At 54.3% G+C, this 23,468-nt stretch overlaps 2 protein-coding genes across 2 annotated transcripts; both read right to left on the minus strand.

Annotated features, from left to right (window-relative positions):
* On the minus strand, nt 1-8,298 carry TMEM11 (transmembrane protein 11). Its single transcript, XM_086473039.1, has 2 exons — nt 8,234-8,298; nt 1-793 (listed from the first exon to the last, which is right to left on the minus strand). Exons 1-2 carry the CDS (start codon nt 8,296-8,298, stop codon nt 277-279), a joined length of 582 nt encoding a protein of 193 aa, XP_086329165.1. The 3' UTR covers nt 1-276.
* Nucleotides 8,299-13,035: 4,737 nt separating this feature from the next.
* Nucleotides 13,036-23,468, minus strand: NATD1 (N-acetyltransferase domain containing 1). Its single transcript, XM_086473108.1, has 3 exons — nt 23,372-23,468; nt 15,439-15,557; nt 13,036-14,607 (listed from the first exon to the last, which is right to left on the minus strand). The coding sequence occupies exons 1-3, from the start codon at nt 23,466-23,468 to the stop codon at nt 14,491-14,493; spliced, it is 333 nt and encodes a 110-aa protein (XP_086329234.1). The 3' UTR covers nt 13,036-14,490.

Here is a 23,468-nt window from a genome sequence, read left to right on the forward strand (position 1 = left end):
CCCTCTTCCTATAGCTTGCTTTCACCGACATTCCGCTGCTGGATTGGACTCCCATGGCCTAACATACAGCTCTCAAGTCACCACACATCCACACCTTAAGTGTAACGAAGAACTGAAAAACCTTGGTGCACCAGTGATGTGTTATTTTAAAAATAACAGCTCTATTAAACCAAATCCTTCCCAGTCTCCACTGCTTCTCAAAAGAGGAAAAACAAAACGTTACTGCGGGAGTCTTAATACACTTGTCTTTGTGGGTTTCTCTCTTCCCTGCTGAAGTCATACGGCATAGAGTTCGTAGATCTTCTTTACACAGTACACCAGGGCAGCGAGTGCTATCGTGTTGTGCAGTCTCTTTCTGTGCAGGTCGTCCTTCCTCACCAGCACCACTGGAGTGGAGGAGGTGAGCGTATGCAGGGGCAGGCGGGAAAGTTTATAGGCATCGTACTCGACTTGGTACTTGCAACAGGGATCAAATTGCCAAGAGATACCATACAGGGTGCAGCAAGCCACGCTCAGCACACCAGCAGGCAGGGAGATGTAGTGAGAATAATCTACTGGAAGTGCCAGAGGGGTGAAGAGACAGGTGGTGCCCGCTAACACGGCGGTCTTGTGCAGGCAGTTCCCCACAGTGATCCAGCGGGCTGTCTCGTCCCCAATGCGAGTGGGCTCTATCACTATGTATTTGTACTGCGCTTCCAGGGCCTGCTCCAGCTCGTACTCAAACTGGTCCTGAGCATTCTCTCCGTTGTAGATCTCGTGCACGATGTAACAGTCCGTGGAGGACAAGGTGACCCTGTTAACGGGAAACGCAGAATTAAAACTACAGAGCTTAAAGACAGACTCTTCTTCCCTCATCCAGCTGTGAGACAGGAGGGAAAAATGCCTGAAGTGAGGGCGGCCCCTCAAGGTCAGCCACTGCCTCTGTTCAACACGCAGCAGCTTTTTCAAGTCAAGATTCATTTCACATCAGCTCATTACGCCTGCTGGACAGCAAGTCCTCCCAAAATAAAGCAACGTATTTTTCCTTACCTGTTCCTAACCTGGAGGAGCTAGAAGGTTTTGAGGAAACAGGATCTTGCGAGCAATCCTGAAATGGTGCCTCGCACTGACACCCAAGCAGTTTCTCAGAGATACTGGAAGTGTCACACCGCAGCGACCCCACCACCGAGTGAACCACACAGACTTCAGGAGTTTTCACCGAGAAGACGCTATCAGCTCAGCCATCAAGAGGGCAAGTTGCACTGCAAGGTTTTACGACAGGAAGCATCTTCAGAGGAGTACCTTCGCTTTCTCCCCACAGTAACGACCTCCTTGCCACTGATGCAGCTTGCTATTTAGCCCTCCAAGAAGCATGGCCAAGAAACATTGCTGGCAGTGAAGGTGATAAAGGTAGCAGAGCACTCTGTTACAGAATGGTTCACTCCCTCTCCCAAAATAGGATGCAGCAAAGCAAGAAAGGAACATTTTTTTTTTAACCCAGGTAGGCTTTAACAGTGAAGAGAGAGCTGCTCGCTTTACCTCGGAGCACGCTCCCTACTGACAGGGGATTCCCGAGACTTGTACATCCCCCATTTGAGCAGCAGCTTTTAACTACCTGCAGTCACTTCAATTTCCACCTTCCCTCCACCCTCTCCACACACATCACCTTGGCTGCAGCTACACTCGTGTAACAGGCTGCCAAGAAATAGGATTATGACTGTTTACCTGCGCTGAGAAAGGGTAAAACCCCATCCATTAGAATGAGGCAAAATCCTCCCTTCTGAGCAGAAATAACTATTTCTGACATACTTGCGCTTAACCAGAGCAAAACTGAGCACGTGGCCTCTCAAGGACAAAAATATCTGGCAGATTCCTTTAGCAGGAGGAGAACAAAACCACACTCATATTTGACCTAATCACAGCAGACGCAACAGCCTCATCCCAACAGCATTTAGATCCTCCCGATACTGGGAGGCAAGGCGCTGCTGAGATGGAGAACGAAACGAGCACTTTTCTGCTCCGTGAGTCCAGTGGTACCTATGGGCAGGTACTGGGATATAAGGGACAAAACCACACGTTCGCAAGCTGCTGTGTTACCAGACGCCACCCTTAGTGTGCAGCTCCATTCACACTGCACGGGGTATTGTGCAGTGGCCACCTGTAATCAAGAATATTCTTAAATTACGAGCTGTTGCCAGAAGTAGCTGCTTTTGTGACCAGCAGCAAACATATCAAACGGCAGGACTCAGGATGCACCAGCCTCTCTCAAAGCAGAATAATAAGCAGTTTCATTAACAGGCTGGCTGGAATTTATATAAACTACAAGAAAAACTCAACTTAGAAGCTGGTTATTGAGTTGTCTTAGGGCGTTTCCCCCTCGGCCTGTTCAAGAGTAGAAAGAAAAATAAAAATCCACCTGAAAGCTGTGTATGCCGGGGGCTTCTTTAAGGCTCATCTTGTCAGACATTGCTTGGAAAATTATGATTAACTCCTTCAGCACAGGACACGGTGGGCTCTGATGTTCTGTAGTGAACTGGCAAGTGTTCTGCCTGTACAAGAGCCGTACAGGGGAACTGGGCTTCTAACTCCAGGAATTAAGTCAAGTGACTACATTACATGGGATTTCTCCAGGCTCAGCATCAGGATGGGGGGGGAACTGATCTATCAGCCTCATTTCTCCTCACTCAGATCTTGCCTGTTCTTCCCTCTGAATATCCCTTCTTTCCTGTCACCACAACGTACACAAACGGAGCCATATCACGAGCAACAGCCACCTGTCAGAGAGAGCCGGAATCCAACAGACTTGGGCCAGAGGCGGTACTGTCCATCTCTTCTGGAATCTTTTGGCTTGCCAGGCTCTGGGGCTTTAGAACAATAAAGCCAAGAAAAGCACAATCCTCCTAAGCCAAAATGAGCAGATCTTAAAATACGTTCTGTTGAAAAAAATCACTGCGAAATAAACGGCACAAAGACTTCATCCCCGATAGAGTCTGAACTATGCTCTTTCTCCAAATTAGTCCTCTCAGGCGGGAATAAATCTCTATCACAGTGCTGAAACTGCAAATGGCAAAGTGGGCAATCCAAAAGCAAAGGACCAAGAATGAAAAATTAGCTGCTCAAACAATAGGACACATGAGGAGTCAGCAACGCCAGCGGAAAGTCTCCATTTCTAACACAAAAAAGTGGGGTTTATCGCGTATTCTTTTCACACAAGAACTGGCTGCCCCTGGAGCATGGAAAGCTGAAAACTGGTTTGGTTTCAGGTGATACAGAAAGAAACTCAGATGAGATCCATGGGCTCAAGAAGGTTTTAGACCTTGTTGGCACGCAGAGGAGGACCGAGGACCTCAACCCGCCGAGGGGATCTCTCCTGACACAGCCTTTCCTTTGAACGCAGCAGCTGCACAGGAACAAATCCAGTCAAAGCAACTGGATTTGCTCAGACACTGGAGGCAATGGAGTTTGCCTTTTGGAGCTTGTCCCCCACCCACCCCCCCTCCCCAGCCATGACAAACAAAAATGCAGAGCTATGCAATCCACTCCAAGCTGGCACCCACCGGGTATGAAGTGTGGTCATTTTATATAAATTCCATTTTACTTAAAAGAATAGTCAATCACCAGTGTCGGAGAGGACCTAGTTCCAGAAGTCCTAAAATGCTGCCACATGTTCAGAAGCCCAGCACGCCCTTTACTAGACAGACCAGAACCTAAAAGCAGTTGTTACTATTATTCAATCAAATGATTTTCCAGGACCTGCCTCCCCACTCCCAAAAAGCGGGGTTAAGTTAAAAAGCTGTACAGCTGTTCTGTAAGAACAGTTCTGGACCTTACATCCAAATAGTTTATCTTATTGCAGCTTCATACATTCTAGACTTGAGAATTTTTAAATGTCTCATTCCTGGTGCCAACCGCACGCATAGATGGGGGAATGTGACAGTACTCTCAACTATTTGGCAGAGCAAGATGAAAATAATGCAAAATAACAAGTGTAAAATTTAGGTATTACCAAAGTTACAAATAAGGGATCAGTTGTTTAACAGAGCTACCACCAGCAGGAGAGGCAGAATTGTCGGCCTTAGCTATAGGGCAAGCTTCAAATTACATGTGGATTATCTTCCTAACATGGGAATATCGGAGAGCGCCAGGAGAGGGGTGCTGCAGCTGGCTGAACAATAGCAACTCCAGCAGTTTCCCGGTTGCAGCCCTCAAAGCAGCTCCATTTCTCTGCCTCCAGATTGGAAGCAGTCTCCTGGCTGCCTCCTGAAAACACCAGCCTGCCTGTTAAATCGAAGTTTCAACTGGGTCATCTTTATGGACAGCAAAATAAACACCGTCCCCAAGGCAGAGGCATAATGTCACTCAGCGTGAAAAGACCTGAACTTTTGCCAGGTGACAACTGGCACAAAGAAAAATGAATGAACACAGCCCTGGAAACGTGGCAGATGACAATATCCTGGAACAAACCCTGGCATCCTTCTGTCACTGTCTGCTTGCAGAGAACATCTGAGCCTCACTGCCCTCAGCCTAAAGGTGTTCCTCCATCTGCCTCATGGACCTTGGGTGAGGGTTTCAAGTCGTCCAACTATCTCAGTTCTGCGAAACATTCAGAATCACAATTAGAAACAATCTCAATCTGCACAAAACACAGATACAGTTCTGTGCAAAAGAAGTTCTTTTAAAACCCCTCCCATAACATGTAGGTCAAGTTTGGGGTTTGGTTTTTTTTAAAAGAAGAATGTTCCTGGACAACAGTATTGCTCAGAGCACCAAACATCCATTCAGATGGACTGCAAATGAAGACCAGTCTCATTAGTAGTTAAAAAAATATGAAAGGAGAGGCTTGCAGCAGCGTGATAACGCTTGTTACAGGCAGCACACACACACACACACACTCGAGTTTAGCGATGCCACCGAGCAACTTCACGCTGGCTGCGCAAGAACTGCAGAAAAGGGACATTACAGATGGCCAAAGCACCGGTGTTTGGGGTCGTTACTGGCATCTCAGCCAAGCCTGAGTAAATCAAGGCATGACAAATTCAAAACCTAAACTTCCCTCCCTCCACATAAATCCTTCTTGAAATTTAATTTAATTTCAAGATTAAGGAACGAGCTGTGGTCTGGCTTTAATCCTCACTGGAAAGACTCCACCTGAAAGTCACATACATCAGTGTATTGTCCTGCTCAGGAGAGCTCCGGGATACGGCATACGGCAAGTACCAACGCATCTGAGCTCAGACACCTGAAGAACTGTTTCTCTGCTGAATGCCCACATGCTCTACCAGCCTCAGGCCGTCAGCCCCAACTCTCAGCCTACAGCTTGAAAAAGGGCGTTCTCAACAGGCTGGCAACGCACGAGTTAAAGCAGAGGGAGAACGGGAAAAACGCAGCAATAAAGCAAGAGTTCTGCTCAAAAGATGTACCTTAAATATAAATAGGAAAGAGAACAGGACAAACGCAGGTGAGATCTTCAAGCAGCCTCAGCAAGGGAAGACCACACTAAGGAAAACATCACCAGACTGTAACAAAAAAAAAAAACCTCCAGCCACCAGAGCGAAAAAAAAAAAAAGGTGTCAATTTGAAGTCAACTAATGATTAGCCAGGCTAATGGAAGCAGGTCAATCATTGCTGTAAGCAAACAGAGTACCAGAAATCTGAGCAGTGCAGGTGGCGAAAGGAGAGACCTCTTTAAGGGTGCGGAGAAGCCAATACAAGCAGCGGTGCTGACATTAAAGCTCTTCTTTCTGGAGTTCGTTAGAACATCTCCCAGGGGAACAAATGGCATTCTGTCTGGGGTTCTGGCGGTCACCAGGCTGAATTTTACACAAAAACACTAAGTACAATTCAGTGTCTGTTCTGTATAAAAAAAGTTGTTTTGCTCTACAGATTAACAATTCCCTTTAGACAGTCTACATTAAAGAGTCTATCCAGAATGAAGAAAAACAAATATTTAGTTGGTTCTCTTCAGTGTTTTGGGTTATTATGTCACCACCAGAGCGCCCAGCTGGAGTTCACAGACAACATCCTTTGAAATTAATGTCCTTACATTAGTCCTATGGACGAAAGCACTTTTTGACCAATTACAGACTTCTTTGTCTCAATAAAGTCATTTATGAAGGGATACAGTCTCCACAGACAGACTTGCTGGACTTTTTTTTTCCCCCCCTTGTTTTTTTTTAAATGAAAGCTGGTCTAGTCTAACAGCAGACAGTATTTTATTCGCTACGAAGTCTCCTCACACCACCTCCCGACACACAGATGCCTTTTAGACTTGCTGGCTGACAACTATAAAGCCTCCTTGAAGCAGCTCATTTATGAGGAAAGCTGGATTAGCATATTCAGTTCAAAGGAATGTGTCTTTGGACGAGACTCCTGCCCAGTGTAAGGAAACTGTATTCACCATATAAAAAGCGTATGTCACCATCGGATGACATGAGCTCTGTCAGCACTGCCTTTCACACAGCTTGTGTTGCCAGCAGCCAGACGAGATCGGGGGGGTGTGATTTAGGTTGAAACACTGATGGAGAGAGGCAGAGGCCCAGTCACGCGTATCTCCAGCTCAGCAACTGCAAGGAAAATGCAGTACCTAGCTGACATCACCCAACACCTATGAGAAGTATAATCTTCTGTCACGTTCGTACGGGATGACACCTAAAAGAACCACCATCTTTTGGCAGGGACCAGTGAAACGCTGGTCAATGGGGTATCTGTCATTCCACTACATCACCTCTGCGCTTTCTTGGCTATAAACTTCTCATTGGCAAAGGAAAAATAATACACGCAGCAGGTTCATGAAGTAGCTCAGGTTTATGAGTAAGTATTTTTGATCATGAGATCAAGAGTAATCACAGCTTTAAAAAAACCACTTCAAACTACAATTAGATTATTGTACAGTTCACAGATTAAGTTACAAGGTAACCACTCACTTTTAAGTCTGCATCGATTTTCATCCTGGTAGAATAATTTTCATTGAAGTTATTAAGTGCTCTTTTCCATATTTTTTTTCTCCACTTCTGCTGGAAGGACAGGTCTCTACTGCATGAAAACGCCACACCTCGTGCGCTGGGGCAGGTGCCAGCACTGGGTGCAGACAGCTTTACCACTATATGCCACTGAGCTCTGTGGTATTCTTAGTTGTTTATATAAACTACACTGATGCAGTAATTCCATTGGCTCTTCCAGTTCAATTACTTTTAAATTCCCTGCACACAGACAGCATTCCTGCAATTCACATTAGCGCCACGATTTTAAGGGCTACTTGTGGCTTTCCTTGGCTATGTAGATTCAATACCATCAAAAAGAATACTGTTGAATTACAGCAAGGGGACAAAACGAAGCAAAAGCCCGGCAAAAATTGAGCTATCAGAGTCTCTAGGCAAGGTGGCAGGACAAAAGAAAACTCCTCGCAATAAATATGCAGCAGCTTTCAGCAGCTGCTGGTTACATCAGTCAGCCCTGGGGCAAAACAGCAAAAATGCCAACGTAAGGAAATGCAGGATTTAACTAGACATTTTAAGTAGGTAAAGAACCGTGCATACAGATTTTAAAACAGCCCAACAAGATTTTTCCTCGGTCTCTTTTTTTTTTTCGGTTTTAAAGTTACGATTCCCAAACTTCTACAGCTACTCTGTGGGTAGTTCCAGCACGTCCTAGCTGCTCCTCCATCCTGACGGAGGCAAAGGGAGATCGTTACAGAGCTCTCTGCGAGCGCCGAGGCGGCAACGGCCGCTACCGCCCGCCCCGGCCCCGCGGATCGGGGGAACGCGGCGGCTCCGCGCTGACCCCCCAAGCGGCCGGTACCGCCGTGGCCGCCCGCAGAAGGAGGTCACCCTGGAGCACTCGTCGCTGCCCTTACCACCTTTAAAAATAGCCGTGGAAGGAGCCTCCCCAGGGCTGGCCCTCCTCCACCCCGACCCCGAGCGCCGCATCCCCGCGGCGGGAAGGGCTGCGGCCGCCACCGCCGCCACCCTGCGGGCCGCGCTGACCTTCCCCGGCCCCGGCCCCCTCCTCCGCGGCCCCATCTCGGCGCCCGCCCACAGCGGGAGACCGTCGGCCCCGACGAGCCCCTCCGCCCCAGCTCCACCTCAGCGGGGCCGCGTCCCCCCACCCGCCCCGGCCACGCTCCCCTCAGCGGGGTCCCCGCCCTTGCCGAGGGGTCGCGGGGAGCCCCGGGCGGCTGCAGGCCACCTCCTCCCGCCCCCCTAGCCGCCCGAGACGCCCCAGCAGCCCCGCACCCACCACCCCGGCCGCAGCTCACCTCTCCCGGCCGCCACCGCTGTTGGTGCTGCCGGGGCCAGCGCGCCTCCTTCCCCACGCCGCCATCTTGGAGACACTCGGCTCGCAAATGTCTCCGCCACCGGACCCCAGGCCCGCCGCGAAGCCCGACGGGAAATGTAGTGTGCGGCGACCGCCGGAACCACTAAGCGGGCATGGAGCTAGCCCAAGCTTGGACTACAAGTCCCACAGTGCCCCGCGCCGCTCCCGGCCGCGGGGGCCCATGGGACCCGTAGTCCCCTCGGTGGGTGTGGGGGTGGTGGGGCCGGACGGGGACCAGGGCGGGAGCGCGGGTGGTGGCCCCTGTCAGCGGCGGCACAGAGCAGCCCCGCGGCCCTTGGCTCGGCCTCCCCGCTCCGGCCTTTTCCGCCGGCGCGTCCCAACGGGAACGGGCCGGCCATGGGAGGAGCGGAGCGGCGCGGCGAGTCCCGGCCTGCCCCGCGGCCCCGCCATGAGCGGGGTGCGGGCGGGGATGCGGCCTCCGCCGCGGGCGAGGGACGCTGGTCCGGGCGGTAGGGGTGGCTGTAGGAGCGGGGTCAGCTCTTGCAGGGGTTCGTCAGTCCTCCAGAGCCTGAGCCTCGCCTTATTCTCCTGCTCGAAAAGAAACACGCGGTTCCTGTGGGCAGGCGGAGGAGGAATGGAGGACCTCCTCAGAGCAGCACCTCCCTGGGGAAGAGAGGCTGGGCTTCGCTGGGCCGAATTTTGACCCTTTAATCAATTCTGAAGGAGGAGCAGGGAATGGGGAGGCTGCAGCAGTGCTGCATCTCTGAGGAGGAATAACAGTTTGAAGCCAAACGCTTCACTAGGAAAGAAAATGCCGGTTTGCCGCTGCCACAGGTTTCCCAGCTCCTGTCGATCCAGCAGCAGTGGGTGCTGAAGGTTTTTTTGGGGATGTCGCAGGACCCACCCTGTCCTCAGCCTCTAGCCCCGGGGCCACCCCCGAGCACAGCAGGGTCACCCAAAGGGAGCTGTGCCGGGCTGCTTGGACGGTGTATCTCAGGGATCCTTGTGCCTCTCCCGGGCCCTCTCTAGCTCCCGGTTCTGACTCCTCCCAGGAGAGAAGCCTTCTTCTCAGGAATTACTTTTCCCTCACAAAGAGCAATTCCCTGCTCTGCAGCCTCCCCTCTCTTGGAGATACGCTGCACTGTCCTCAGCTCCCAGCACCCGTCAGAGAGCATAACTAGCCCTCCTCCAGCCTGTTAGAAGAGAGCAGCACTGTCTTTCTATCTCCCATTCCTAGAAAAAGCCTCTTTTTGACAACATTATTTCCAAGTGATGTAATGTAACTAAAGAGGACAAACCCACGACTGCCTCCACCCTCCCAGGCATCGCGAGGCTGCTCTTCCAGACGGCAGGGCCCTCCCGCACCCCTGCTTTCTCAGCCGTAATTTGGGGTTCAGCTGTTTCGGTGGAGGTAAATGGTACATTTGCACGAACAGGAGGCGTTTGGGAAGAGTGCCCAGCCTGGCAGAGCGTGCGGCCAAGCGGCGGCATTGCTGGGACAGGCCGGTGCATCGGACTGTCTGGAATGTGGAATGTAAACAGAGCGTGTTACCAGCAACAGCCTGGCTTCGTGCTAGAACCCAAACCTACCCCCAAACCTACCGCGCTGTCTCTTGGGAACAGCAAAACCCACGCTCCTGCCTGCTCGAATTGCAGCCCAGGGGCCACTTGTCCCTTGTCAGGTTGGATCAAATCGTAACTGTAAATAAGCTGTGCCCCTTCTCCCCACCAGCACCCCCAGCCCCGGCGTTTTCAGCTACCGAAACTCCGGCCTCAGCCTCTGTAGCTTGCACCCAGCTTTAGGAAGCGACATAAACACGCTGTGCCGGGAGACCGAGTGCTGAGTGCTCCGAGTGCGCTCCTGGGGCTGAGGAGCGCTGGCCCTTATGTTTCTCCGAGTCACCTGCCTGCTCGCCTTGCTCTGGACAAGCGCAGCAGGGAACAACTCCACCGGCGGGGTACTGCCATGTTTTCATGCCTTCGTGTTTTTGAACATCTTAAACCAAGGAACCCAAGCGCTGAGCGCCTGCTCACGAGAAGCTGCATTTGCAGGACAGCTCCCGAAGACTGTCCGGCCTGAAATCTCGAGGCAGAACTGGTGAGCGTGAGCCGGGGCGGATCAGGCGGCAAAGGAGAGGAGCCTGTTGCGATCCCACCCAGCCCAAGCTCTACAGTCATCAGGAGGTCAGCCAGACCTCTGACCTGAAATACAACTCGATAGCTTCAGCCCACGCCTCGCTGGCCATGTGCAACGGGAGCACGATGGGCTCCCCTGCGATACGGCTCTGAGGTGCTCCGTGATGAGAGAAGGGTGATGCAGGTAACACCCAGGTTAGGTGACGAAGAGTCACGAGTGGCTGTCTGCAAGTCACAGGGAGCCAGGGCCAACACCAGGCTTGGGACCAAGACTCCTTTGTTGTGAACCCAGTGAGGGTCTTCAGAGACCCTCCATCATCCTTACCACCTGGATGGGTTCTTCTTGAACAAGATGAGGGTGAGAAGTAGCATTTTTTCCCTTTTTTTGAGGGAAAGTTTAGGCAGTAGGAAAGTAGATCCTAAGTACGCCAACGTGCAGATCTGCCAACTTCTGCCTTTTCTCTCACCTTCTCCAAGACACTGACAGATGCATGGTAGCTACTAAGAGATCTGCGGTTAGATTTGTTAGAAGATGTGTTTTTTGGGAGATGAGAAAAAGACAGTTTACATTTATGTAGAAAATGAATATGCAGCAACAAGGCAGCAAAAAACCATACCCTGGCCACGGACTGCAGAGCAGAGTTGTTTGACAGGGCTCTGCCCAAGTGGCCCAGCTCAGCAGTGACAGAGCTGGGGATGCCCGAGGTCCCCTGGGTTCTGTGGGCACCTCCTCCTGCCTCCTACCAAGCACGCTACAGCGAACCACGGCAGGTCAGTTAAGCCACGCTTTTTATTGTATTGTATTCCATGCATTATGTTCATGTTTTATAGTTCGACAGAAGGAAGGATAAAGGTAAGTATTAGACATAAACAAAAGCAGAAAGGTCGTTTGTAACAGGTCCTGAGAAGGAAAGGCACATTGTAACCACCGAATTCAACAGAATGGAAACCTTGGAAAGAGGAAGACAATGCTGGAAAGTGGATGAGGGATGGGGATGTTTCAAGTCGGGCGGTGTGGAAGCAGGTTTGACAGCAATCTGCATTTCCCCACCCACCAAGGTCTGTAGTTCAAATGGGTTTGGGGACCTCAAAACCAAACCACTTCCACACTCCTGTTGCTGGAGAGAGTCCAAGATCCCCAACTCCTCCAGGCTTGACTAGTCAGCACCGAGGGGCAGCACCGGACTGAAAAGCTCCTTCCTGCAGCCACCAGCTGGGAAAGGGCAGCTGGTGAAGAGGCAGAAGGGAGGGCTGCCCAGCACCGAGGGACCCAGAGCACCGTGGATTGCGGCATCGCTGGTGACCTGTGGGTATTGCTCTTCGCCAACATCAAAGACCACGGGGAAGGGAAGGCCAGGGCAGAGGATGGGTACAGCAGTGAAACGGTTGGCACGGACACTGGCACACGTCTCCGTCAGGTCAGACACCGAAGGGATTGTAGCACCTCGAAGGGAAGCGGCAGCAAAACAGTGCTGGGCCCGATTTAAGGCAGCGATCACCACTCGTGATCCCGCGCCGGGAAGCATGAGGTTTCTGCCAGAGCAGCATGGAGGGCTCCAGAGCTAGGCTTGGACGCTGGGACACCGCCGGTGCAGTGACCACAGCACACCCTCCAGCGAGCCGCTCTCACGCAGCGGACACGAGGGGGGACTTCTGGGAAACTGCCACACAGTGGAAACGAGCACAAAACCAGGGCAGAGGCTTGCAGCTGCTCCCACGAGGCCACCAGGCGCACATCTCTCCCAAGCACCCAGCCCCGCTGCGACAGAGATATGACAGTGTCTTATCTTGGCTTGCAAGAGACGAGGTGGTTCAGCTTCGACTCGAGATCAAGAGCAAGGGTGGTTCTGTCATCACTTGGCTGTAACCGAGCCAGCTTTGCTCTCATAACTAGATGCTGAAGTGCGTTTTGCATGTTAAAGAGTGACCGTTTAGCAGCCCAGATTTCTTCTTGAGCCCCTTTTCATTCGTTACCTGTGACCCTTTCCCAGTCCCTCTAAGCCAGGCTGAAACGAGCAGCAAGAGGGCAGAAACGTGAGGCAGCAGCAGGGCTGAGCCCGATGCCTTTCCTGAGCAGCACAAGCTGGAGATGGGTCTGTTGCTGGCCACGGGTCCCTCCCAGGGCAGGTGGTGGGCACGGGCAGGGGTCTCACAGCCTGCGACGTGGCGGGGCAGGGATGGAGTTTGGGAGGTTTTACACGAGCCTGAGGACAGAGGGCTGCGTTACGTTGGCGTTGGGCAACCCAAAAGCACAGGCAGGTAGCAGGGCTTCGCCTTGAGCCGGTGGCTGGGAGGAACAGCTCAGGGCCTCCCTGGCTGAGATCAGGCACAGGGTCTCCAACTCCACCAACCCAACCAGAAGAGAAGGTTGTAGGAGCTTTTGCCTTCACCACCATGGACTTCACACCGGGCTCTGAGAGAAGGCTGAGCTGCCTCTTGGCCAGGGCTTCATTCAGTCCGTGGCACAGATTGTAAACTTTAGTCTCCGCTGAGAGATAAGCTAGGTCTGGATTTGGCCTCCAAGTGAAAGGCTCTTTATCTCATTCTGCTCGGCCACAGCCCCCAGTGGCTGCTCAGGGCTGGCATTCCAGCAGCACTATCTGCCCCCCCCCCCCCCCCCCAGCCCAACCCTAGGACACTGGAAAATCCCAAGAGCTCAGGGAAAGACGCTCTGGGGTCTAGACTCAAGCCCTGGAAAGCCTGGGCAAGGCAGGACAGGCAGCAAGCCGAAACCAGGCAGTGCCCTGCCATCACGGTGTTACCTCTACATCCGACTGTGGCAACGCTGAGCTGTGCTACAGGGTCATCATCCACGGAGGTAACAGCATGACACGAGGGTGGTCCTGCTGCCAGCAGAGAAGCCCACGATGTTGCCAGCACCCTGGGCTTGGAGCTGCGAGGAGGCCAGCGAGCAGAGGGGTAACGCCCTCAGCCAGGGCTCCTTTCCAAAGGCCGTAAGGAGAAGCGAGCAGCATCCACGCGGAGGCAGGCGGCTCTAGCGTCGAGCCTCGGAGACAGGCCAGGAGCAGGTCCTGGAGGCTTTACCCCCATTGCTCTTCAGGATGAGACGACAGCTCAGGCCTTACGATCTAGGATGCAGACAGGGGTGCAGAGCTGGAGTCGAGGGAGATGGGGGGAGCCTTCTTCTTCAGCTGCAGGAAACTACCTTGGTGCCTGCAAAAAAAGCATGGGATGTCCCCTCCTTGCTTAAGCCAGGGCTGGCTGTGGGGGCTGGTGCTCTCCTCCCGAGCAGGCTGGGTCCACACCAGCACGGTCAACGCTGGTAGCACGGAGCAGAGACAGGAGCAACAACTCGTGGCCCTGCGGGGAGGCCGTGCTGGGGCTGCGTACAGAAGGCTGGGCAGGAGCTGGCATCTCTGGGGAGCAGCGTCTGCAACTCAGCCGCCTTTCCTCCTCTGCACGCTCCCACTGCATACGCTCTGCCGCAGCCCCTGTGGCCAAAGCCCCCTCCTCACAAGGTTCCTGTCTCTAGGCTCAAAGGTGTCACCGTCCCAGGGTCTCCTACAGCCGGTGCAGCAAAGTCCCCAAAGTGCCACCATGGCCCACACGTCCTCATCTGTGGACTTGGGCAAGGCTTGGCACCCAACAGATGCTGCAGGGGATGATGAACCTGCCACGGCGCTAGGGCTCTTCCAGCGCCTCCCTCTGTCCCACAAGGCTTAATCCACAGCATTTCCCCCAGCTGCTGGGAGGAAGAGGGGACTGGTACCCCATGACCAGCTCTAACCAACATCCCCCAGCAAGTTCACCAAGCAGAGGGGAGAGGATGAGGTGCAGACCGAGTCATCTCCCAGTCTTTTGATGGAGTTTGGTGGAAAAATCATCCTCTTCCACCCCCTGGCTTGGGAAGAGCACCAGGGGGAACCAGATGTGCCCAGAGCCAGCCTGGCCCAAGGGCCATAGCCATGCTCACATGTGGGCAGAGAGAAGGAGGCCATGCCCACACTCGTGCACCACATGGATGTGCTTAAAAAAAATGGGAATTGTGAGTGTGGGAAGGGGGATTCCTGAGACCGCAGAGAAGCGAAGGCCGCGTTGAACAGTCAGGGACAGGCGTGCTGGTGTCAGAGCAGTCCTGCCTTAAGGCTGCAAATGTTCCAGGTACTGCGGCAGCGGGTTCTCCTTGACGTATTTCTGAATGTACCAGCACGTCAGGTGAGCTTTCAGGTCCTCCTCCACCACAAAGTCCAGGGCTGCCTGCAACAAACCGGAGAGGACAGACGGGTTACAACCAGCACAGCACCCCCAGCCTACATGCTCCTCTGAAGCCTCACGGGGGTCCAGACTCCCGTACCCCACATGGGAAGAAGCAGTGAGTTGCCCTCACGTACCCCCCCTGGCTCCCAGGTGAGGGAGAGGGCTGGGGGGGGAAGCACAGCCATCCTGCCACAGCCTCCACAGCGTCCCCAGTTTAACTAGAGGTGTGCAGGGACTCCCCGGGTAACCCTCAAGGCATCCCAGCCCGGTGGATGCTGCACTGCAGGTGACCCAGCCACATCACATGAAGGCCACCTTTGTCACCCATTTGCCCTGGCTTACAGGGCTGGGGAGCAGCTGTAACCCCAAAGCAACACCCCGCAGTGTCCCCCCCCCACTGCGCTCACGGCTCCTCAGCCCTCCCTGCACGGCTGCAGGCCTCAAAAGCAGGGTCCAAGGCAGGAAAACGACTCACAAAGGCCTTGAAGCTTTGAGACGAGGGGGTCCAGCCCCCAGGAGAGGTGCTGCATCAGCCCCTGCAAGGGGGGCACGAGGGCTGTTCGCTGCAAGGAGGAAAGGGCCGAGCCTGGGCAAGCGGCTCGATGTGCTGGCACTCACCCAGCCCCTCTCGCTGCCAGAAATAGGAACGTCTGACCACGGATTTCCATCTGCTCCGCCAGCCGCCCCTATCTCCCATCGGAGCAGGGATGGTTCCCGTGGGGCACACGTGCAACGCCAACACAACGGGGCCTTGCTAAGGGCAGGGTCTCCAGCCACAGCTGGGACAGTGACAGCTTCTGCCCAGGGGAGAAGGCAGAGCTGGGGCTGTACCTTCGCGAGGTGCTTGGCTATTCCTCTCCCTCGATAGGCGTCCGGTACTTCTGTGTGCTGCAAGTCCACGATCCGCTTCCCCACGTATTCATAGAGCAGCACCGCCTTGTCGTGACAACCTGGGGGGAGGAGGAGAGCGAGCGGGGTGAGGCTCGGGGTGTCCCCAAGGAGCCCTGGGCTGTGGCTTGCTGTCAGACGGAGCCATTCACCGAGGAGCCCACAGCAGGCGACGGGCAGCTTTGGGACCGCTACAACAGCCCTCGCGCCCATGGGAACGGCTGTGGTGCCGAGTGGGAGACTTTGCTTTCGGTGACACTGGAACGTCCCTGTTGGTGTCCCCCCGCCAAGGTGCGAGCAGAAGCAGGTCTGCTTGGCCTTTCCAAGGCCCTGGACCGGACCTGAATCACCAATACGCCAACATAACACATTTAGGGTAGGAAAACAGCTGGCGGGAGGGGTGGGATGTGTCGATGTGGGAGTGAGCAAAAAGAGGAGGAGGAAGAACAGGACAAAGCTGACCCAGGTAATGGCCAATTCCTTTCTCTCTACAGCACAGAGGTTTGTCGTGGCATGTAAACCAGGATGAGACTTCTTGGCCTGGCACTGCAGCATTTGGACAGGCACATTTTGGGGAGAGATGACTCCCACGAACACACAGGAAAGCGCACACAGGCGTGCAAGGGGGTTCGTGCACACACAGTTACACGCAGACACACAGGCTTCCTGTTGCGACACCCTGACCTCTCTCACAGCAGTTCAGTTACAGGAAAAAAGAAGTTTCAGCACACATGTAAATCAGAGAGAGCTAATAACACCCCTCCGGGCTCATCTGCAGAACCTGAGCTTCTGTCTTCAACGCAAAAGCAAAGGTTTCATTTCTAGAGGGTTTCTGTATTTAAAAGTGTGTTTCAGAAGTGCAAGCTTCCAATCAAAGAGACAAGCTCATAGCAATGGAAACCCTTCCTTTCCCTCCGACAGTTATTGGAGATCAAAGGGCCACAAGGTTCAACCATATTACACTTTATGTTATTGCATCTCAGCTGACAACTCCAGCCCAGTTCACCTGAGCCCTGTGCTGAGAGGCACTAGAAATGAACCCATCTGAGTCCTGTGTTTCAAGAGGAGCAGGTCAAGTTTTTGTTCCTGCTCCTTTTAGGCAGAGACTCAGTCCTCCTACATCAGATGGAAACCTTCACGTTTCCAGCCCGAGTTTATTCCTGCTGGTTTCTACCCGCTCATTCTTGTGCCAACATTGTTCTTGAGTGGACGTAAACAATTTCCCCTCCCTGCCATCCCCCCAAGTATTTACAGGCATCAGTCCTGCCCCTCTCAGCCTCTAGTTCAAAGAGCCAAGCGCTTTTAGCCTCCCTACAGATCCCAGATCCCCCGCTCCATCTCAGGACGGAGGATTTGGGGGTGAACCGCTGGGGCAGGCAGAGGTAACAGGGCGGGGAAGGGGCTGAAGGGGCGCTCGCCTCTTCCCCATTACCAGGACCTGTGCAGATGAGATCCTATAGCTCCATTTTACAGCTGCAAATCCTTGCAGAGGAGGGGGAAGAAAATAAAAGGGAAAACCACAGCATTTCCCTCTGTGGATCCAGGCACCCAAAAAGCGCCAAGGGAGCAGCTGCAAGCTCAGCTCTTCCCCAGCAGCACAGACCGGTCTCGCTGGAGAGAAAGCCCACCTGGGTCGGGGCACTGGCAAAGCTGGGTGCCCTCACCCTCACATCAGAAGCGCCACGCTCGGCAGCAGCCCTCAGAGGTGCCGGCAGCACCGAAGGCTGTAAAATGCTCCTGTAACAGCGCCGTTCACAGCCTCCAGCCCTCGCACTCTGCTCTCCTCCCAGGCCAAAACTTTCCATAGACTCTGCCTGAAGCTTTGATAAGTTTAAAATTCAATCCTTCTCCAAGTGATGAGCAAAAGATTGTTGGCTTTTTTTAAAAAATACACTGTTATACATCTGTATATATGATCTGTATAGAAGTATCACCCACAAAAATGCATTTTATAATTAAAAAAAGCAGAAGATGATGCAGCGTTTGAAGAATCTCAGATCTGCCCTGGACAGACTTTCCCTTGATATTTGCTGTATCACAGTAGCACCACAAAACCCCAGCTGGGATGGGAGCTGCAGGGTGTCACCAGCGTAGAGATGAACACAGGCAGAAACCTGATTTTCCAATCCGGCTCTGCAGAGAAAGCCAGTGATACCAGTGCTGGGGGAAACTGGTCCCAGTTCTGAAAAATGTCCCAGTTCAGCCAAGTACAAAACCGCATCTGTATGTGCTCACCTGAGTGACGGGACCCTGAGCCACCCAGCGCATGAAATCAGGGGCGCTCATGCCATAGGGTTTGGTGCGGGCCCTGCAGGTGACACCGACAGCTCGGTAGGAGACCGCTGCTGCGTCCCCACCCTTGCACAACCCCGGGGCTGGGCTGAGCATCGCCTGGTCCCTTATCTCCCGATCCCTGCTGTGGGATAGTGGGTGATGCGGAGCCACAAACTGAGCACCCGGACTGCTGGTGGTGGGGGAACAGCCAGAGGTGAGCGGTTATGCTTCAAGGTCACCGCAAACACCCCCTGCAACCCCTCTGGGCAAGAACGTACCAAGCCAAACCCATAAGCTGGGCACAGCTGGGCACACAGAACTGCACCACCACAGGGGCTGGAGGTGGGAAAAAGCCCTGATCAACAAAGGAGAAACAAGCCAGGATCCGAAAGGATTTCAGTCTTGTGCGACAGCATCCCACTCGGATCCTCCACCGTCTGCTGCCGGGCTGCACGCTCGTGGCAGCCCTGCCTCCGCAGCGACGCCGGCTCACGGCACAGGTCCTGCAGGAACAGCCTCTCCTGGAGACAGAGACCCCTCTTCCTCTCCTGAGCTCAGCTGAAGGTGGCCAACAGCTCGCAAAGGGAGGGGAAGGAGCAGCCGGCGGAAAGCCTGTTTCCTTCAAAAACAGCTGCTCTGCACAACCTCTCCACACCACCCTTACCTGGGCCTAGAGCCTCTGGGAAAAGCAGGGTGAAGCAAGCTGTACCCCCAAACCAGGACTGTTCCTGGGTTCTCCATGAGCAGCTCCAGACATAACCCGCATTTTCCCAGCAAAAGGCCTCCTCGGGGCTGGATGGAGAGACGGGAGCAGAAGCACTTTGCTGCAAGACACCAGCCTTGCTGCTACTTGGTACCTTGGACGTGGGGGGCTGCTCCCAGCAAAGGCAACATCGCAAAGCTGGGGGAGCTGGAAGCAGCGTTGACCCCTCACAGGAGCAGCCCAGCCCCAGCTCGTTGCAGTCCTCCAGAAAGAGAGGGCACGCAAGCAGGACCCACACCAAAACACGGCATAAGAGGGACGCCACAAGCCGGCCTCTCGCCTGTCTCGTCCCCTTAGACCTCGGGGCAGGGATTTTATCAGCCTGCACAGACAGAGCTTGGCAGAACAGGCTCAGGTCTCGGCCGGCCCGAGCGGTGCCCCGTGAGCCTGATCATGATGTTTGACTTGCAGACACTCCCCTGCGCAGCGCCTCGGCTTCAAGGCCACCGTGAGCGAGGAAGTCTGAGTCAATGCAAATCAGCACGGCAAGAAAGAGGAGCAAGAGGAGGCCGAGCGATGAAAAAGGCAGCAATGGCAGCCCAGCTGCTCCCCAGCCCTCCCTCCCTCAAATCACAGGGTGCACGGGGGAAGGGGAAGCTTTTCTGGGAGGTGGGCAAGGGACTGGGTTAGAACTTGCTCTCCACGGAGGGTTTCCACTGGGACCAGTGTCACAGAGCTTCCACCCAAGCAAGGTGGATGGCTTTGGGCAGCAGATGTGGCCCCTGTGCCACAAGCTGAGCTGTACTGCCAGACGTGAGTCCCCAGGCTCAGGGGAACACACAGCGAGCCCAGCCCCAACCCTGAGCTGAGGAAGGGACACAGCAGGGGCCCAGGAAGACCCGGGCACCCCACTCCAATCCATTCTTTCCTGAACCCCTCTCCCAGGGCACGCACAGTGCCTGCCTGGTGAGGGGATGCTGCAGCACTGGCAGCACAGCAGGACCCCTGCCCTCCAGCCCAAGGACTTCTCCCTGTCCCTCTGTGCTGGCCACAGCCCACAATACACCACTGTGCGCCCGGGACCAGAGCAGGGCAGGGGCCCGGTGACGGCTGGCTGCCAACGGGCCAATTTCTGCGCTCATCAGCCTTTGGAGGCAGCCCCTGAGCCTCAGCCTCCTTGGGGCACTGCTGCAAAGCCATTCCCCGAGAGCAAGAGGGCAGAGAACAGATGCCAGCCCCAGTTCCTGCTCTCAGACCCAGGAAAGCCCGGAGGCAGGCAGCAGCTCAGCTCTTCTGGCTGCTGAGCCAAAAGGTGGCTGCCGAAAGCTGCGCGTGGGGCGAGCCGAGGGGACGAGACGTCCCGAGGAGCTCACGCATCCCAGGCTGGAGCTTGCTGCACACAGCGGGCTGGCCTCACTCCCCAGGGAGCCGCTGGCACGTTACTACGGAGAGAAAACACAACAGAGGACAACAGACGGAGCGGAGATGGCGCAACCGGCATGGAGGGGCCTCGCTCGCAGGAGCGGCGGTGGGGGGAGGCGCTCTGGTTTGAAGCATTTTCCTGTTCAGGAGCTCTCTCGGGATGATCGTGCCATGGGAAAAGAGTGGGAATGTCTTGATGCATCATCCAGATCCCTTCACCCCCACTGCAAACTCAGCAGTTTTCCCCTCCTGAAGGGCATCTGCCCCAGCAGGGAGGAAAGCACCAAGGCACGACCTGCTCCAGTTTTCCTCATAAACCCAAGCCTGGACTCCTGACAAGGAGCTCCCGAGACTCAGATCAGCAGCAGGCAAAGCAGGAGCTTCCAGCCACAGCAGGAGCTTCCAGCCACTGGATCCTGCCCAAACCCCGCTGGGGAGGAGCTGGGAGGTTTGGGAAGCGTGGCTTGCTGCACCCATGCATTGAATGAACGGGCGTGCGGGTGTGCAAGGAGCCCCCGCGTCCCCGAGGAACCGGAGCCGCTCGGCGCATGCGGTGAGCCCGTCTCCCAACAGGAGAGCTTGATGTGTTTGATGGGCACCCAGAAGCCAAAGAGGCTGCTGCTAAAAGTGCCGTTCCCCTGCCCCGAGCAGCTGTGCCAGAAGCTGGACTGACCCGCCGACTGCTCTGGGGTAGAGGTCTTTTTGGGTTTCTTGTTTTGACCAAAAATTGTATTTCAGATCCCAAACAACCCCCCAACTACTCCTGACAAAACCAGCCTATATGATGCCCATGGAGGTTTTTAGCCTTGACAAACTGATGTTTTCCAATGCAGTCCCTGTATGGGGAGGTTTCTGGCTAGCTCATGCTGTTAGTCACATCTTAACCGATTACAAATCCAGTTGGGCTTCTTTCTGCCCCCCTCTCAGAGGACTAACGAAGCTTAGTGAGGTCTGGTTGTAATCAGCTTCACTTTCAGCTTCTCAATGCTTCTGCATTTGGGATGCAAGGAAAAAGGGAATGTGTTAAAGTGAAGCAGTTGTTTCTATCAGTTTTAGGAGCCATGTGCAGCAACGAGGGCTCCGAGGAAGGGAAAGATGGGGCAACCCAGGAAACAACCAGACACAATCCATCTTTCTTGTGTATGAGGAGGGAATCCCAACACGAGGTTACACGGGGACACAGAAGCTCACACAGGGTGATGCTGAAAATAAACACTTTCACAACTAGTTCACAGCTTTCATGGTGTCTCAGGCCTCTTGCTACAGGGATTTCCATAAAAATATCACCACAAAAAGTTTCCTACCCAGCCTCACATTACCATAAACCACCAAGCCATCAGCCCAGAGACCAGCTAGTACTGGAGATGAGCAAAACCTGGCCCCTTGATCCACCAGCTCAACGCACCTGTGTTTTCCCAGTGCATCACCCACACTCAACATCTGTCTGAAATATGGACAAGAGACACCAGAGACAAGCTGACCCTGGAGCACACTGGCGAGCTGCAGGGTCGCCCCATGGGCTGCTGTTCATCTCTGCCACAGAGCAGTAACACAGGACAAAACTGCTCTCAGAGGGACACGTGGGTCACACGGACACTAAAAATCTGTGCCTGGCCTGTTTGTTGTTGTTCCCCTGCGTGCAGCGGGGAAAACATGCCAGAGCATTCAGTACCACTGATGCTCATCGTGCCAGGAGGAAGAGCAATGAAGACAGCAGCCCAGGAAATAAACACCCCGCCACGCACTCCCACAGAGATGGTTATCTCCTGACAGCCTTCCAGGGCTCGGCTGTTATCAGCAAATGCCTCACAAGAAGGAGAGATGGATCACCTGCCCCGCGTGTGTGTTAGTCAGCCCAGCGGCAGGAATACCGTCACGCCAGGACGCTGCTCAGCTCGGCTTCCTTACGTGGCTGCCGCTGAACTCACAAAAAAAAAAAAAACCAAAAAAAAGGGTTCAGGCTCCCTGAACTCCCAGAAGAAAAAGACAACCCTGATCATGGCGAACCACCTACAAGCCTGGGGAAGGCTGTGGCTTTCTTGAGCCGCAGTGATCCCCTCCTAAAGCAGGTTTTGTGCCAATTCACACATGACTCCCACAGTTGATTCTCTTGCTCTCAAAGTTCATCCTCTCCAGACCCAACCCATCTCCACTCAGCCACCAAACGCTACTCAGCCCACGGCATGGCTGGCAGGGGTTTTATTTGGCAAACCACGACACAAAGATTACATTTCCCTAATAACCGCTGGTCCTCAGCTCTCCCCTCTCTCTCGTGCACGTACAAACTTTGCCGACAGCGACGACGCTGTGTTACAGCTCTCGCGATGGCAGCGGGGACCCGTCACCTGGGACCTCGTTTGATCTCTCTCTGTTTGAAATAAGCAGTTGCTGAAATTGTTTTCTCCGCACCCAGCACGCACGTCTCCTCCTTCCTCGCTCCACCACTGCGGAGCCTCCAGCCTGCACTTTGTAATTAGTGGTGGAATTAAATAAAGAGAAAAAAAAAAAAAGAGAAGGGGGGGGGAGAAGAGTCTAAAATAAAATCCAGCCTATTCCTGTTGTTTTATTGAGAATGCCTCCTACAGTCTGTATAATTTCTGAACTACTCATTTTATTTATTTTATTTTTTTTTAAAGGCAACTACCCTGCAATTTCCGTAGGACAGCAAGGCAGCCTGTTTTCCCCAGAGTGGTTCTGGGCATGACAAACAGACAGGGAAGAGATGTTTGGATCGCTGAATATTTGGGATTAACCATTAAGAGGACGGCTGGAAAAGAATCGGCGTGCCATAGAGAAATTTTAGTGGCACCTTCTTGTTTGTTCACTCTGCCTGATACGCAGCAGAGCTGTTGGGGGGGGGGGGGCACCACATCACTAGACCTCCACCGCCCCGGGTCCCATGGATGCTCATGGCAGCTTGGCTCCGTGCTGTGGGTCCTACCGAACCAGGTGCCAAACCCCCACAGCATCAGGGCCGCTCACACCCCGGAGGAGCTTCTCAGCCGAAATCCCACCAGAAAATCCACCCAGCAGCTCTCACACCAAGGAACGCCCCCCACGCTGACCCAGTGTGGCACCTCCACGTCATCCAAAGGCACCTGCTCCTGGGGGGGCCGAGCTAGTCCCCCCCCCCAAACCTGCCTGTGCCAGCATGGGGCTCCACACACCACCAACAACCAAGGCAGCCAAGCGACCCCTAGATCTCCGGGGCCAAGCTTTTAGGGGGGCAGGAGGGAGGGGCACTGGAGAAGGTACAGGGGGGCTCAGAACGGTATCAGAGGGGCACGGAGGGGGGCACACGGTGGCAGGGTGGAGCAACCACACAGCAGCCCGGGGGGAAAACGGGGGGAAAAACGGGGGGGGGTTGTAGGTACTGTGGGTCTGGGACCCCCGAAGAAGGTAGACGCGGGGGGAGCAGAGGGGAGCAGGGAAGGGGGAAGGTACCGGGGAGCCCTGACCCCCCCCCCCGTCCCTTACCGTTCAGCCGCACAGTGAACTGCCGCCTCTTCCGATCGTGCTCCACCTGGATGGGGCAGCCCTGCTCCAGGAGGCCGAGCGGTGCCGAATGCGCCAT

This window comes from Leptosomus discolor, chromosome 14, assembly GCF_034619465.1.
Source record: "Leptosomus discolor isolate bLepDis1 chromosome 14, bLepDis1.hap2, whole genome shotgun sequence".
Classification (NCBI taxonomy): domain Eukaryota; kingdom Metazoa; phylum Chordata; class Aves; order Leptosomiformes; family Leptosomidae; genus Leptosomus; species Leptosomus discolor.